The 16,772-nt window shown below is 40.8% G+C and overlaps 2 protein-coding genes across 7 annotated transcripts; one reads left to right on the forward strand and one right to left on the reverse strand.

Moving 5' to 3' along the window:
- Nucleotides 1-1,124: 1,124 nt before the first annotated feature.
- Nucleotides 1,125-7,332, reverse strand: rnf8 (ring finger protein 8, E3 ubiquitin protein ligase). Of its 4 annotated transcripts, none has more exons than XM_037085594.1 (9): nucleotides 7,090-7,332; nucleotides 6,718-6,846; nucleotides 4,578-5,026; nucleotides 4,267-4,474; nucleotides 3,530-3,592; nucleotides 3,313-3,402; nucleotides 3,108-3,215; nucleotides 2,702-2,906; nucleotides 1,125-1,596 (listed from the first exon to the last, which is right to left on the reverse strand). In XM_037085594.1, the coding sequence occupies exons 1-9, from the start codon at nucleotides 7,210-7,212 to the stop codon at nucleotides 1,382-1,384; spliced, it is 1,590 nt and encodes a 529-aa protein (XP_036941489.1). In that variant the 5' UTR covers nucleotides 7,213-7,332; the 3' UTR covers nucleotides 1,125-1,381. The 4 variants fall into 4 exon arrangements, with proteins under 4 accessions (XP_036941489.1, XP_036941488.1, XP_036941490.1 ...); XM_037085593.1 differs by having other exon boundaries at nucleotides 1,125-1,599; nucleotides 7,090-7,331; XM_037085595.1 differs by having other exon boundaries at nucleotides 1,457-1,599; nucleotides 2,695-2,906; nucleotides 7,090-7,331.
- Nucleotides 7,333-8,106: 774 nt separating this feature from the next.
- Nucleotides 8,107-16,683, forward strand: aida (axin interactor, dorsalization associated). Of its 3 annotated transcripts, XM_037085603.1 has the most exons (11): nucleotides 8,108-8,493; nucleotides 9,320-9,386; nucleotides 9,481-9,534; nucleotides 10,309-10,363; nucleotides 10,766-10,829; nucleotides 11,492-11,595; nucleotides 11,761-11,769; nucleotides 12,318-12,440; nucleotides 12,684-12,806; nucleotides 13,762-13,879; nucleotides 13,977-16,683. In XM_037085603.1, the coding sequence occupies exons 1-11, from the start codon at nucleotides 8,387-8,389 to the stop codon at nucleotides 14,074-14,076; spliced, it is 924 nt and encodes a 307-aa protein (XP_036941498.1). In that variant the 5' UTR covers nucleotides 8,108-8,386; the 3' UTR covers nucleotides 14,077-16,683. The 3 variants fall into 3 exon arrangements, with proteins under 3 accessions (XP_036941499.1, XP_036941500.1, XP_036941498.1); XM_037085604.1 differs by lacking the exon at nucleotides 11,761-11,769 and having other exon boundaries at nucleotides 8,107-8,493; XM_037085605.1 differs by lacking the exons at nucleotides 11,761-11,769; nucleotides 12,318-12,440 and having other exon boundaries at nucleotides 8,107-8,493.
- Nucleotides 16,684-16,772: the final 89 nt, after the last annotated feature.

The following is a 16,772-nucleotide window of genomic DNA, read 5'->3' on the forward strand; positions in this document are numbered from 1 at the left end:
CTTCCACTTCACACTTTCATTTGCTCTCACAGCCCAAGGAGCTGTCAGCTGCTTGGCAACACAGCCTGCATGCAATTATCCAATAATGGAAGGATTTAGCAAAACGAAGAGTTCCTTTCCAAGAGAAAGATCTTTTTCTTTTTTTAAATGTGACACCCATGTCAGTAGACTGTTACAAGAGAAAACTGAGACAGCCAAATAAAATACCCTTACATCAGATGATAGAGCTGACCATAACAGCTTTTGTTTATGGTGAACTTAAAAGTGAACATATTCAACACTTCTCACATTATGTTGTGAGGTGGAAGCATTCAGTCGTTAATGTAACTCACTCAGGAGGAAGGCACGTGAATGAAAAGAGAGCAGGCCACCGCTGAATGAAACATAAAATGGCAACAACGTGAAAATTGTGAACCATTTTGGTCATTCAGTGACTTTCAGGAATTATTCACACTTTACGGTTCATTTTGCTGTTGGTGTTGTCTAAGTTGTATTTGACATGGGATTTTACATTTTTGCAAACCACTTACATCCAGCCCCAGAGATTAGGTATCAGTGAGGCTCTGAGTTTGGAAAATGATACTTAGCGCTGACTGAAAGCTAAGAAAACACTTTAAAACCATGGATAACGTGATGTACTGTATCAGAGTTCAAGAGTCCAAAGCCTCTCTGGGGTAGTTAGTCACAACAGTGCTTTCAGCTAAATGCTAATACCTGACAGTTCAGCATGTTAGCGTGACATCAAATTACAGCCGAGGCTGATGGAAATGCCATTAGCTGAGCAGGTATTTGGTTTCAAAGCAAGCAACTGGAAAATGTTTATTTTTTCAAATCTTGTAGATATTGCAATATTTCACAGGATAAGAGAAAACTTGGACCTACTGGTGGCACAAGAACAAAAGTCAGAGTATCAACAAAATTATTTGGATTATTTTTCCCATCTGACACTTGTTGAGGTATTTAAGTCTGAATTTGGAGGACCATGTGTTAGGCCACGTCACTAACATGCATGAAAACAAAAACACTGGTCTGGTCCTTTCAAACTCAGCAGGTTTGTTTTTTATCTGACCAAAGGTCAAGATTTAAACCCACCACCACAATTTATTAACTCAGGCAGCATCAAAGAACAATTAAAGTACTCTGATTTAATAAGATTTACTAGTTCCTTAGAACCATAAACACAATGTACATCAGAACATACAGGCAGGCGTGACTGTGAAAATGCATAGAAAGAAACTTTATTCCTTTTATAGTTAAAAATAAAGACAATAAGACAACTGAACATTTTACAAAAAGAAACACAAACCTTGACTGACTTCTGGACTCATGATGAGACCTTCTTATCAACACCAAAAAGTCCAATTTATTTTACAGAACCATCTCAATCCTCAAACTCATCAACACTCTCATCAGAGTAACCACTGTAGGGTGGACTGGAGTCCAAGTGGATGCTACTGTCTGTGTCCACAGAGACAACAGAGCTGAGGCTACTGTCTATGGACACCATGCTGCCGTCACTGACGTCACTGTCACTGCTGCTGCTGCTGCTGCTGCTGCTGTCATCATCATGGATCACCATCACCTGAGCAGAGTCAGCTGCTGGAAAACAGAACACAGAAAAACAATTCGGTCAGTTCCTCTGAACACACTTTGACAGAGCAGCATCTACACATGACGTTTTAAAGAAAAAACGCTTGCCTTAATGTCATCAAATCCCATGAGGTGGTTAGAAACAGGAGGGTATTTGTTTATTTATTTACCTTCCTTCTTTCAAAGTAAGTACAGCACATACAGGTTTTTTTTTCACTTTTGTGTTTCTGGAGAAAATAAACTCAATTTCAGCACCTTAAACCTAATTTTCATGGTATGAAATTATCATTTTAACAGTATTTTAGTGCTGAATGCTTCTTTTATTCTTTAGCTTCTTATGTAGAAGTAAATTGTGTTTTAGCTGTAATTTGAACATTTCAAATAACAAACAACAAATAACATCATACAAGAGAAAGAACAGACATGAATCAGCCTCATTGTGCTGCCACCTTGTGTTATAAATGTTTACTGTGCTCTACACTCTGGACCACCCGCCCCCGGCCCTCCTTCCCCTCACTCCACATCTATAAAGCCAAGAAAGGCTGAAACAGCAGGTCCGTAAACAGCTTGTAAACATAATTTCCTCACATTTCCGAGCAGCTTCACCACACCAGCTCAGGGTCGAGGACACTTGTGTGGTTACCGCTGAGGGCGAGAGTCACTGAGCTCACCCACACGTCAAGGCTGTCCAGTCATTTGATCTGATGAATGTGGCATTACACACCATTGCTAGTAAGTAGACTGTCAGGCAGATATTAATGCTGTATGCTGGGTCATGCGTGAGGGTAGCTTGTGCACAAGTGCAATCCTGACTGTCATCCGATTTAGTTTGATGTTTTTTTGAGGGTTATAGATACGCTTCTCGTCTAACTGGGTAAATGACAGCAGATGTCAAGTGGAGTATTTAAGACTGCCGACTGGGACAATTGCTAATGAAGGCAGAGCGTGTTTTGTACGAAAGGAGATACTGATAACCAATAATTTCACATTTTTGTATTCTAAAAAGAAGCTGGTAAACTACGTGTCTTGCCTCTGTTGGGTTCTTTTCCACGTTTCTCTGTAAAAACAATGTAAATCTAACTGTCCAATATACTGGTAACGCACCTCTCACCTTTCCTCTCAGTGATGAGCGTCTGCCGCCTCGCCTTCATGTCCAGGCTCAGGTTTTCCACCATGCTGTTGATGCAGTTGTCCAGGGCCAGGCAGCGGGTCTGGGACTGGATGGCTTGACGGCAGATGGGACATTCGTCTTTCTTTTTACGCCACTGCTTGATGCAGTGACAGCAGAAGCTGTGGGCGCAGTTCAGGATGACTGCCTGCAGACGATATCAATGAAGATTCAGGAGTTTATTTCAATGTAGAAAGGTTATTAAAATTCTGAAATACCTCACTGAGAACACAAGTTTTTTTTTCTGACAGCTGTAAATATTTACATTGCCTCAAACACAGTCAAAGATTTGTAGACAGAAATAAAATACAGCACTTATGGTATTAGTAAAACCTAAATTGACTCTGACCTCGATGAAGAGCTCTGAACAGATGATGCACTGAAGCTCGTTCTCCAGAACTTCAGTCACTTGTGTGACTACTTCCTCTTTTTGGGCCCTTGCCTTTTCTTTCTCCTCCTACAAAGACAGACAAAAACAATTAATGAAATTTTGTTGATGCCACATCAAACGATGCAGAAAGCATGCTTATATGACCATGAATATATAATCCTACCTTTGTCACTTCCAGCTCTTTGTTTTTGGCGGAGAGAATCTCCTCAAAGGCTTCCCGAGAAAGAGAAAGTTCGCCTATAACTTTCTTTTGCTGAAGACAACAAAAACAGATTAAAATTAACCAATGTATTAAGAATTCACATTTTAACACTAAATCCATGAGTTGTTTGTACTTGTGCTGTAACAATCCATAAAAGGTCCAGTCTAATTCTGTGTACCTCTTGCAGTGCATCTTCCAACTGTTTCTTCAACAGTTCCTCTTGTTGCTGTGTTTTCTGTGCCTAAATACATTAAAAAAAGTTACACTTTCATTTAAGAGTTTCGAGATTAGCAGTCGTTCATACAAAATTTGTGCTCCATTTATATGTGTCCACATCTCAATGACAATCTGTTGGCCCACACCACATACTTAAGTAAAAAATTGGAAAAAATCACTTATTTTACACTACCAATGCATAAATGAGAGAATTTTAGACTGCAGATTATGATAAAAGAAATAAAACATTTTGACATCAAAATAAAATACAGATTTCTATACAGTAAAGAAGAGAAAAACACATTGTCTTACACACTGCAGGAGCTGTTTGGCCATGCAGATAAGTTTACGCTCTAAGTGAAAAGGTTTCAAAGCATCCATTTCTCTAAAATATGTCATCACCCTAATACAATTTGTGCTGAATAGAATTTTATGTGTGTTGCTCAAAACACTGAACAAAATTAAACCTGAACCTCAGAATTGTAGCACATGTATCTAAAACTATATGCTTGGCTCTTATTTATTTATTTTAATATTTGTGTGAACCGACCCTTTAAATTATCCTGTCTTCTTCTCTGCTCTGTAATTTAATGTGTTATATGAGGCTGTTTTTATTTTATTAATTATCAAAACTGAAAAACGACTGAAGAAGAAGCAGAAGAAGAAGCAGCAGAAGAAGAAGAAGCAGCCACTTCTTACCTCAAGTTGCCTCTTGGTTTCACTGAAGGACTTCTCCAACGTCTCCATCCGGTGCATCTTGGCTCTGAGTGTCTCCAGCTGACCTTGCAGCTCCCTGACCTGCTCCTCCCTGAGCGGGTCCGTCTTCTGGGGCTCTCCCCCCAGCGATGCTACCTGCCTCTGGGTGTCGTCCACCTGCTCCCTCAGCATAAGAATATTCTGGCTGTACCTGCAAACGCAAACAACTTTTAACAAAAACTTATGGAAAACCAAACTGAGTATCATTTACTCTTTAATTTGATTTGTGCAACATAGGCACGGCTGAGGCCTACATCTGCAAGTTATCTATGTCACATGGTGTGTTGGAGCCATCTGAGGGCCGGTCTACTTCCTGGACTTGTCTACTGGTTCCAGTTTCCTCTGGATGGCTGTGACTGGGCCGCTGCTGGCGTTTCACTGGTGACAGAGGACAGGGCTTTGCAAAAGACTTGTCTGCAGAGGAGCAGCGGTAGAGCTTGGGCTTTGAGGTAGACGGCTCAACCTCTTCCACGGCCAACTTCCTCTTGGGCTTCTTGGAAATGTGAGCTGCTTTAGCCCCCTGTCCGTGTCCCTTTGCTAGGTACAGTTTAATGTCTTTGAGCGGCCGCTGGACGAGGATGTAGTCAAACTCTGCTTTGGTTCCGATTACAGCAACCCCAAGCTGTATGGAGTCTCCCAGCCTCAGCTGATGGGTTTCTTCCGCAGGAATGCGGTTTCCATTCACCCACACACCGTTCAGACTCTGGAAAAATGAAGCAAGACTGTCTTTTTTAGATGCAGGTAAACAGAATATCACAGTACAAAATAAAAAAAAAAAACATTCTGTCACTGCATTAGGTCCACCTGTAAAATCGAAATGCAATCTAATACTAGAGCCCAACCTCTACAGAGATAATAATATTAATTTCACACAGTGGTATGAGCTTTACTAAAAACTGATGAGCCTTAACATTTAAACCTCTTACAGGAGGTCTACATGTTTTTGGTGATCATCTCAGTACAATGTTCTGCTAGAAAACCCTGGATCCTGATTCATAGTGGGGTCTCTGTGGATCACACTTCATGGCATGTCCCCATGGGTGCTTGATCTGATTGACAAAGTGTCCTAATTAACATAGAGTTGAATTTAAAGAACTCACAAAGTTTCATTGACACTGAAAATGATCATTGTCATGAATGTAGATTTTGTGGCAGATATGTTGTAATGAATTGTCTTTTTACCTTGTATCTAATAAAGGGTCCAGGGAGAGTATTATTAAAGTTTAAAAAACAAATTGATTTGGTTCAATACGCTAAATAGCTTTAGTCAGTGCCATCCTGTTGAGAATGGAAATCTGAATGAATATTTATGCTTTCAAAACACCCTTTTGTTTTAATACTGATTCCAATGTTAGATTAAGTATACTAAGTGAACCACTCAGTATAGTGCACTGTAACGATCAAGCTCTTTTTGTGCTATAACCTGCAATTGCCTAAGTAATGAGTGGGAGAGGTTCGGTATCCAGAGGAGGAAGCCTCCAGTTCAGGACTAATTGCCCAAGATTTTGTTAAGGTGGTGGACAGCTTTGCACAGAAACCTGATTTACAACCAAACAGTGATTTAAGGACGGATGTTCCAAATGAATAATTACCCGAATGTTTACACAGAATTCTAAACTTAACACTGTTCGACTAGTCTAAAAGTAAGGAAACACTAAAAATTGAGCACAGTTCAAACTTATTAAGTTTAGACATTATACCCAACTACATGTATATTTTACATCTTTGACACAACAGTTAACAGTGTTAACATCAATAATGACCCTCTTTTTCTATAATGCAACATGAGACTAGAAGACATGACATTTCAGGGCAAATTATATGGATATGTAATTCAGAGGTGCACATTATTAAAAAGTGAGCATTTAAGTGATCGCACCCATGCCTTTTGAGGTAAGAAAGACCCCAATTTTATTTAGTGTCTATGACTGTTTCATGAAAACTGCAAGGACTTATCAAGCTAAATGAAAATTCTTAGTTTGACTCAGCAGCCTGACATGTATTTTAAGATTGAGTAAGCACTGCATTGCTGAATGTAAAGTTTCATAGCATACTGTAATGATCCTGTGTGGCTGATAAATAGTGTTTAGCTTGTTAGGTGCATGGCTTTTTCCAGTACACTGCGGCCACCGAATTTTGCTGATGTTAAAAATATATCGTACGGAACCACAGGGCTTCTGTCTACAAAATCATACAGAAACACAAAGGAAAAAATATAGAAAAGAATGGATCTTTTACCGGTCCACATTGTTGTTTATTGTTATTTTTCATGTCAGTTCTAATGTCAAATTAGAAAACAGTCATCAGGATTTGTTTGCATGGTCAAATCAATACAATTTATATCATAACAGATAATGCAACACTCATAGGTGAACATATATTAAACCTGGCTACCTTCCTATCCGTCACTGTCCACTGGCCATCTTCCCTTTGCTTGAAAGTGCAGTGCAGTCTGGAGATCATCAGGGGACAACTTGGAGACAACAGCTGGTAGGTTACATCCACACCACGTCCAATGGTGATCTGCACAGCCACAAAACAAACATGTCAACAGTTAGCAAGCTCTCTAGCCCCCTGTGCAGCTCTTTGTCCCATTAAAACACATGGATACTCTTATACAACCGCAAGATGCAGACATAAATGAACACTGAATGCAGAGTTTATTTTGTAGGCAAATCTGAATCTACCGAGAACTTTAAAAGTTTTATGGTTGAGAGTGCAAGGCTAATTTAGCTAAGTTAGTTAGCAAGCATTAGCAGACTGCACCTCAGTGTTGTCGAACAAGCGGAGCCAGTCCGAGTTTCTCCCGACTCTCATCAGACATAAAACCTCTGAGTCCGAACACTCATCCTCCTCAGCCGCAGACGCGTCTGTCGTTACAGTCTCCATCTTTATCTCATTCTGTCAGCGGCTTATATCGATCCGAAACACTTGCTATGTTGTTCCTCCGTCCATTGCTAACGTAGTAGCACAAGTGTCAAGATGGACACTGACAGGGAAGGACCGGAAAATGATAGGCTTGGTTTTCAAATTAAAGGCATGTGACGCCTTTCGTTGCGCTGACTCGTTAGCGTTAAAATTAACATGAATTTCAACGTCAACGAGTAACCAATAATAACAGAATACATAAAAAAACACAACCCTAACCCTATCAAATGACTTTTTAAAATGCTGCTTTACATATCAATGCATTTGTAATTTAAAAAATCCACGGTTCATATGTTAATCTCTGATGGAAGGAGGATTCAGGTAATTAACTGAAGTAGAAGTATCAATATATTACTATTACTGTTGAGTTAGTGACGTTGTCTCATTGAATGGTCGCACCTGCAAATTAAACAGTGTAGAGCTGGTCCTGTATATAAGCAGCTCACAGAACCGACAAACTCTCTTTTCACATAACTGCATTTGTCACTATGACCAGATTTATTGTGATTTTAATCTTCTTTAGTATGTCTCTGTGCCAAGGTGGCAACCATGTTGGTGCTGGTGACGTATGTTGAGCAAGAAGATATAGCTCACTGAGCAGTTTAACACAAAATTTGATGATGTTTTACTTATTTTAAACAAACGGCAACTTTCTTGACATGGGAAATTATCTTTGTAATCCACAAACGTCCTTATACCAGGAAAAAGTACTTTATCTGTACTGGATACTGCTTTCAGCCGAGTACTCACCCAAGCTTAAAGTAAACTCTAGCTCATTTATATGGTAATTAAAAAAAATCCGCCTGCACCTTTAAATTAAACACCACTTGACCATTTGTTTCCTCACTGCAGCGCTGTGCACCAGACATCCTGTTGCCGTCCACCCGGGCGACCCCGCGCACCAAAACACGCGCACCTCGAGCTCCGGGCGGGACTTCCTCTGTATTGCGGATGCGATATTAGGGTGAGCAGGCAAGAAAGGGCTTGGTCGGGGTGTCAGTGGTCCATCTGTGCGCCTTCGGACAGCAGATAACCGGGCTGACGACGCCGCCGACGCCGCCGCCGAAGCCCCGTAGATGAATCTCCTCCTCGGCTATGCTGCCCTGAGAGCGCCGCGAGTACCCGCCCCGCCAACATGTCTGATGTCAACAAGACTATTCAGAAATGGCACGCCAGTTTTAGGAAAGGCACAGACTTTGACTCGTGGGGACAATTAGTGGAGGCTATAGATGAGTACCAAATGTAAGTTGCATTCAACATGTGTGTCCTCTCCGCACGCACGCACACACACACACACACACACACACACACACACACACACACACACACACACACACACACACACACACACACAGCTGCAGCGGCAGCAGCAGCAGCACAGCGCGGGGCGGCATGCTTCTCTTTTTTCCCCTCTTAATCCACCTCTGTCCTGGAGGCGATCAGCATGTGGGTGCATGGTGCTTCACAGGAAGAAGTTGTCGTCTCTCTCTCCATGAGCTGTCAGTCAGCTCTCGCGGCAGTAAACAAACCCTACCCATCCAATGACGTGATGTGGCAGTTGTTGCAGAGGGGAGCCAGAGTGCATGTTGCATCCCAGATCCATCCACCCTCCACCTCCACCACCACCACCACCACCAGTTTTGAGTTCAAGGAGTCCTTCCCTGATCCCGTCATGGAAAACGATCCCGAGCTGAATGCAGTGTGTGTTGCATTGTGTGTCATGCAGTGCAGAAATGGGCCAGTATTCCTCAAGAGTGTTGAGAAATAGTGAGCCACACCCTCCCATTGTTGAGGGTGGGTGTCATCTGTGCAGTGAGGAATGTTTCCTGCTTCTCATCACGGCCTGTGCAGATGTTCCAACACCTCATCTGCTCTGTCACCTCATTAAAACCTTTGTCTGAATTTATGCAAGACTAATAACACAAAAAGAATCTAGGTCCTGACATCTTATATTTCTTGGCCGCAAGGGGGCGCATGCCGACACGATGTCGCCTCCCTACAGCACAAGTTTTACTGCAGAGCTTTAACGCACTTCTCTGTTGTGTTTGTGTTTGTTGTTGTTGTTCAGTCTGGCGAGACAGCTGCAGAAAGAGGTCCAGTCTACAAATTCAACAGACTTCACAGAGGAGCAGAAGGTAATCATTACATTACTGGATTTAACCTTTGTACTGGAAAGTTAAGTTTTTTGCATCAACTAAGAAGTGTTTTTGTTTTTGTTTTTTTTTAAAGAAAACTTTAGGAAAAATTGCAACATGCCTGGAGATGAGAAGTGGCAGTTTGCAGGTTTGTGTTGTTCTTCTTCTTGCCTGTTGTTATATCTGGGATCAAGTTAATATGTTTATAGTGAAATCAAATAAGAGGAAGTGTGGTGTTGGTATGTGCAATCATGAGGTCATCAGAGCTGCCAGGATTAAGTGCTAACTTGTCAACTATTTGATATAACTTTTTTTTTATTATGGACAGATTAATGAGCAGTGAAGGTAATCCTTAGCTGCCGCACTAGAGGTCAAAGGTCCAAACCTTTTTGGTGCCACCCTCAGAAAGTTTAAGATATTTGATGTTCATCAAGCACCCTGAAAAAAGATATGAGGAAATATCCTCAAAGTTATATAGATTTTTTTGAATGTAACTGTGAAATTAGTTCATTTTTCTGTGCATTTTTATCTTCCTGGTTGAAATCCTCATTCAGAACCTTACAAGGATATAATTTGTTTGTTTTAAGTTCATAAAATATTAGAATCTGCCCTAAAGCTGTGTAGAACATGAACTCTTGTCCAGTTCATTAAAGCCACCAAATTCCCAGAGAAGATGTCCAGGACAGTCCTCAGTGATGGAAGTGGGACCTGTGATAGTGGCATGTTGAGCTGTTATAGTTTAGTTAATATACAGAAGCAACTGGTAGCTGAGAAACTGTCACTCAACAGGTGAGATTTATATAAATGGTCCAGTTTACTCGTTGCTTTGACGTCCTGTTTCTCTATCAGCCATCGCAACGTCATATTTTCCCATGAATTCTGTAAAGCTATAAATGATGATCGTTTATCTGCTCCTCTGCAGTGCACACAGTCAAACGAGGAGTTCAAGTTAGAAGAACTGAAGAAACTGGAGACCAGTAAGTATCAGGTGTTGTGCTCTCAGACCTATAAAGCTGTAAAAGGGCAGAGCTCCACTTCTCTGGAATAACCCACCTCCATAATTTTGGAAGGCGGGCCCTGCTGAAACATTCAAATCCAGACATCCAATCACTGACTCTTCTGTGACATTCCTGTTATGGTCACACTGTATGATCCCTGTTATAACGTGACTAACCTCAGCAATGTAGTCTTAGTAGCACCATTACCTGTATGTTTGTGTACTTTTTAACATAATATCATGGTTTTTTTTTGTCTTTCTTTGCTGACTCTGTGGGTGATGTGCACTTTAACTAAACTGATGTGGAGGTTACTTGTGATCCTGCTGTCATGACTTGGTATTCTTATCTACTAACACCTCACCTTTCTCCTTTTGTTGACAGTAATTCAAAATATACTGACCTACAACAAAGAATTCCCCTTCGATGTCCAACCAGTGCCCTCAAGGTAAATATCCCTCATTATACATCTCATATTACGACTTTTTCGTGCCTGTATTGAACAGTATATCCTGCTTGAGCACTGATTGTTATTTATGAATTAAAAAATCAGTCTGTGTGTGTGTGTGTGTGTGCCCAAGTAAACTTAACCCAGAGTCCTCTTAACAGCTTCCAAGGGCTTTTGAAATGATATGATTGAATCGATGAGTTGCATGATAACAGGTGGTGTCGCCTGTGTATCAGTAAATATGTGATGAAAAACTGCTCGGACAAATCTAGTAAGTTTACTTTCAGTTGAGATTAACTTGTCACACAGTAGGCTATGTCTTCCTTTTTTGGAGTGATAAATCAATCAGATCTGTGATTAATATTGCGTGCACATCGTTGCAAACAGCACGTCTGTAATAAAAAATTGAGAAATGTACACTTTTAGGCAATTGGACAAACCGCTATGACATCTTCCTGACAAAAACTCTCATTAGTCAAATTGTTCTCAACAGTGCTTAATTTTACAGGGAGTGATCACAAGCTGAAAAGAAACTAAACTTCTAGTCTAAAACTCTCCCTCCCTCTCGTCTTCTGTCGCGGTTGGTTTTCCTCACAGGAATGTTTGAAGTTTTATCTAATCTGCAGATGAAGTGATCAAACTCTGCCGTCTCTCTCTGCCAGGAAAATCCTCGCTCCAGGCGAGGAGGAGAACCTGGAGCTGGAGGAGGAGGAGGATGCTGCAGCAGGAGCTGGTTCGACAGAAGCCTTCCCCCCGCGGGCCCCTGGTACTGCTCACACGTCCATAACAGTTAATCAAACGCTTGATTCGTTGTGTCACGTCGTCGCGTTGTCCCTGTCCTCGGAGGGCTGTTTGACTGTGTGTCTTTTTTGTTCTCTCCATCGGTGCTGTGCATGGCTTCATCGCTCATTCCTGCCTGCTTCATTTGCAGCTTTGCAAGGTACGGCGTTATCGACCAGCAGCATCTGAATTAGTTCTGTAGTGCGTGAGGGTGTGTTTTATCACACCTTTCAGAGGGAATAAGCAGCCTCTTGCTGAATTGACGAAAATGTAGATAGCACCTTTTAAAGGGTCAGAGCTAAAAGCAGAGTAAATATCCACCAGGCGTACAGAAACATGAATCCAGTGCTCAGATTGTTTCACGTCTGCATGATGTGTTCACAGGCAGCTGCCAGCTAACAGGTCTGTCAGAACCGATCTTTACATATATACATTGTATATGTATTTTGACAAGAGGCTCGAAAAATAAATGACTGAGATTTCATGTCTGGTCAGAAAGCCTCATTATCATGTTTGAGCTTCTCATAAATGGCAACGAGAGAAACTTTCAACAGGGAAAATACATTGAAAGCTAGCAGAACAGAAGCTAACAGAAGCTAACCCCCGCACTGAAAATGATCTGCTATTGGCTAATCTTTGCTCCCAGGTGATGTCATCGCTTACTGTTAACGGTGACTGTTAATGTCCGCACCCTTTTGTCCTCTGCAGGTACCTTGTTGCCACGGTTACCCTCAGAGCCTGGGATGTCCCTACTTACTATAAAGATTGAAAAAATTGGGTTGAAGGATGCCGGCCAGTGCATCGACCCTTACATGACCATTAGTGTCAAAGGTAAATGATCTCATCCAGTCCGGCACAATATCATATACCTGTGTGAGGTTCGGGTTAAAGTGAGCAGTTCGGTGACAGCTGCTGGTCTCAGATTACAGCCACACCCTTTCTGTCTGCTGCGGCGATTCCTCGGCTCTCTCACTGTCTTGTTAAGAGAAGTTGCTCGAATGCTCAGAAAAATGCCAGTTCTTGTTTCCATTGGGCAAAAACAAGAGCATGTTCTGTGTTTTTTTGTGCCTGCAGACTTAAATGGTATAGACTTGAACCCTGTGCAGGACACCCCTGTAGCCACCAGGAAGGAAGATACCTACATACATTTCAGTGTGGACGTGGAGATCCAGAGACACGTGGAGAAATTACCAAAAGGTAATAAATGACAGTTCATCCAAGGTGACCTAGTAGAAATACAGTTATGTATGTTAATAAGATTGAATTACGACAACATACATTAACATAATTTTAAAGAAGCAATTTGTAAGATGTGGTCAGAGTTTAGGCTTAAAACATGAACAAAAAAAAAAGAACATTATCATCAGAATGAATTCAAGTTTCATTCTGTGAGCTACGTTGCCTTGTTAACTCATTGTGAATCACACTATATTCAAGCTTGCTTATAACAAAATAGCACTCGTTAAACAGTCTTGGTTTGGTCGCACAGTAAGATATAAAGATATTCCAATTCTATGCTCTGTTTTCACCCGTTGCCGATGCCTGATCTTCCGCCTTTTCACACCTCTCCTGTTCCCGCCTCCTGTGTCTTCTCGTCCTCTGAGTCATAGTCAGAGCTGCTGTAAATCGCCTCCATACTGTATCCCCTGTCTTCAAACTGGCATCTGTCGGTCTCAGAGGCCGTGTTCAGTCCAAGTCTGGTCATCCACGGATAACTGAGCTACTTGCAAACAGCAGCTCATCACTCCAGCCAAAGATAGCTACAGCAAAGAGTGTAGTGAGCAGCAGTAAGTGATATGCTGCCCCCTAGAGTTCTTCTGGCCATTTCGTTTTTAAACCATAGACTGAGTATCTTCCACAGGTTTCTTATACTTTACTCCTGATAAACTACACTGCCCAGAAGTCTTAGGAAATTAGTACTTTGAAAAAAGTTTTATATCTATGATCTTTTTTTAAAGGTCTGTCAGAAGCAGTGCAGTCAAGGAAGTATGGAGAGACAAACTTGGTGGTTTTTGGTCTTTTCATGGGATTTGTAATAAAAACAATAAATAGGGCAATGACGTCATTAAAAATCACAGTTAATTACTTTTGTCTTAAAAACCAATCCCAATCCTCCTATTTATGTTGTCAAACCTGCTGTACATTCTTCCAGGAGCAGCTATATTCTTTGAATTCAAGCACTACAAACCCAAAAAGAGGTTTACCAGCACAAAATGTTTTGCCTTCATGGAAATGGACGAGATCAAACCCGGCCCCATCGTCATTGAACTGTGAGTGGACTGTATTCTATCTGTCTGAATGATTTGAGCGATTCCTTTGTCGTCTCTTGAAACATGAAGTATACACTGCGCCTTCTCGAAATTCCAGGTACAAGAAGCCCACAGACTTCAAGAGGAAGAAACTGCAGCTTCTAACAAAGAAACAACTCTATCTCCATCTTCATCAGACGTTACACAAGGACAGCTAAGTCAGAGCACGCCTCGAACTTTGAACCACCTCGTTTAATCTCTCTCTTGAACCCACATCCAGCAGAAATGTGGTGCTCCACCTCATCACATCCAGCAATACTAAAACAAGGTTGTAGTCATTTTTTGTCCCCCATGAGTATATGAAGAAGAAAAGGGAACTGAGCCAAATGGTCACATCCGCTCAGACTGCCACATTCGTTCTAAATTTTTGTATTCTTTGATTTTGTTTTTGATGTCTATTGCAGGAAACACTTCTTATAACCTTTAAAATTGATTTTCATTTCACTAGTTAGGGCTACAGGAATTTCATACTAAAGCAGAGTTGTGTTAACAAAAGTCAAACCGCCTCATCTCCAGTCTTCCTTAGCTTGATTATTTTGGGAAACGGGACACAACGTGTATTTTTGCAAGTGCTTATTTTGAGTCTTGATGGAATTTGACTGACTTTGATTCGAGTTTATGCTGTCGGACTTTAGACTCTCAAGTTAAATTTAGCAAAACAATAAAAACAACTACACTGCAAATGCAAAGCCATTGAATAAATTACAGGCTGACAGAGACGACAGTCACTGAATTCTGTCATAGTCTAAAAGGGTTTCAGGAGTTTGGAGTGTGCCATAATTATAGATTTTTATAGTGTTTAATTATGATCAAATAAATCAGTTAATTCAAAAAGTTATTAAAAGCTACTAATGTGTCTGCCTGCATAAACATTTCAGTTTGTTTTCTGCTTGAACTTTCTCAGTTTCCCTTTTTTGATTTCTTTAAAATTAACCACCATGAACTGTTTTTAGTGTTGTTAATTTTGGCCACTTGGGGGCAGCAGAGACCAGCTGTAAATATAACACTGTCATATCACCACCTTTTAAAGGTCCAGTGTGAAGGATTCAGTTGCATCCAAGGGGTTGAGGGGTGCTACTGACCGAACATCGTCGATTCATCCTCCCCCTATGTGGCTGTGGGAAACATGTAATGCCCTCTCTTGAGCCAGTGTCTGTTTTGCCCCTTGTCGGCTACTATAGAAACAAGAAGGCACCACATGGCAGAAGAGGACCTGCATCCTCTGTAGCTATAAAAGATTCATTTTAAAGTAACAAAACACAACCTTTTACAAACCCCTTAGCTTCAGGTGATTACACGCTAATGAATTCTGAATTCTATTTCTGCCCCTAAATCCTACACACTGGATTTTTAAGGTGATTTTGTGGACTTCCTGTTTTCTCAACAAGCAAATATTGAGCGACATATGCAAAGATTTGTGGACACCTGATGAAGGTAACTCCAATGTTCACCGATGTCAGTTTAGCTCTATTTTTGGTCTCCACCAGCGTCTGAGAGAAATAGCTGGCTTTTTAACAGCTTAGCTGTAAGTTAGTGAGATGACAATTCCCTGTTTGCTCGTCACTATGAGCTTTCACATTACATGCAGTCATTTGACTCAACGTTGATCTAGAAATACTCGCCAGTGAAGCTTTTATTTAAAGCATCCGAGACCCTGATTGGCCAGCTGCTCTGTAGATCTGACAACTGGTACTTGTAGGTCGCTTACAAACCTCTAAATAAAGAGTTGTGTTTATATTATGGCTGTCACAAAATGGAAACTGTAAATTGATTATAATCGCACATAATAATGATATGAAGAATATTTAAATTCTAAAAGAAGTTCACAATTGCTGTGGTGGCACATTCAGACTCTATAAAGTTTTGGTGTTCCAGTCACAGACAGTATTCAATCAGCAGTGGCTTTTATATTTTAAATATACAGTGCATTTAATTTTTATTGGCTTCGTCAGAATATTTCACAAATTGTATTTTTAAAGCCAGCAATTAAGCAAATGTTTGTTTAAGCCCAGAATAAAAACCATTATGAGCCAGTAACAATTAAACGCCCCCATATTTCTGACAACCTTCAACATGCCAGTGTTCAAGCTTCAGTATGTATCGGATGAAGTGTGTTTAAAGTACGAGTTGTGTGTTTTAAATATGATGCAGCATGGTCTGCATGCTGCGGACGTGTATCCTGTATGCAGTGTGAGCGGCCCAGAAGTTTAACACCCACTAGGAAGTGTTTTTTTAATCGAGTGTTAAGTCACAGGTCAGATGTTTTTATATGCGGTTAAACTTGATCAGCGCTCACATGCAGGATGCAGGAATTATGCTTTTGTCCTGACTTTTTCAGAAACTGACTGCTACCCAGAGAAGCCCACTACGACTATTATTTTGAAATTCCACGTCGCCCTGTTATAAAGGGCTGTTTCGGATGAACTTGCATGTAACTTTTATGTTTCCGTTCTAATGTTGCAGATTCACTAAAACATCTACATTGTAATATTTGATTTCAGATTTTTATTTTTGTAAGGTCACAATATTCAGGACTAAATTAACTGTAAGATACACTAACCGATGAGTATATACAGTAACTGTGTATGTATGAAGCACTATGATGTAGTAGGACTGAGACCTGTGGAGTGTTTTTTTTGGTCTTGATGACAGACTGAGGGGGAATTGTATCAAACATTTACAATGCTTTTAATTTCTAATAAACTACAAATGAAGCAGTTCGGTGGATGATCTCATCAGGAGCATCATGCAGTGAGCAGACTGTGTTTTATTTTGATTCATTTCAGTAGAATGCATCTGGATGTGGATTTATGCAAACATTATAAGCCCCTACTTCTAAAACTAGGACTAGGAC

This window comes from Acanthopagrus latus, chromosome 22 (assembly GCF_904848185.1).
Source record: "Acanthopagrus latus isolate v.2019 chromosome 22, fAcaLat1.1, whole genome shotgun sequence".
NCBI classification, from domain to species: domain Eukaryota; kingdom Metazoa; phylum Chordata; class Actinopteri; order Spariformes; family Sparidae; genus Acanthopagrus; species Acanthopagrus latus.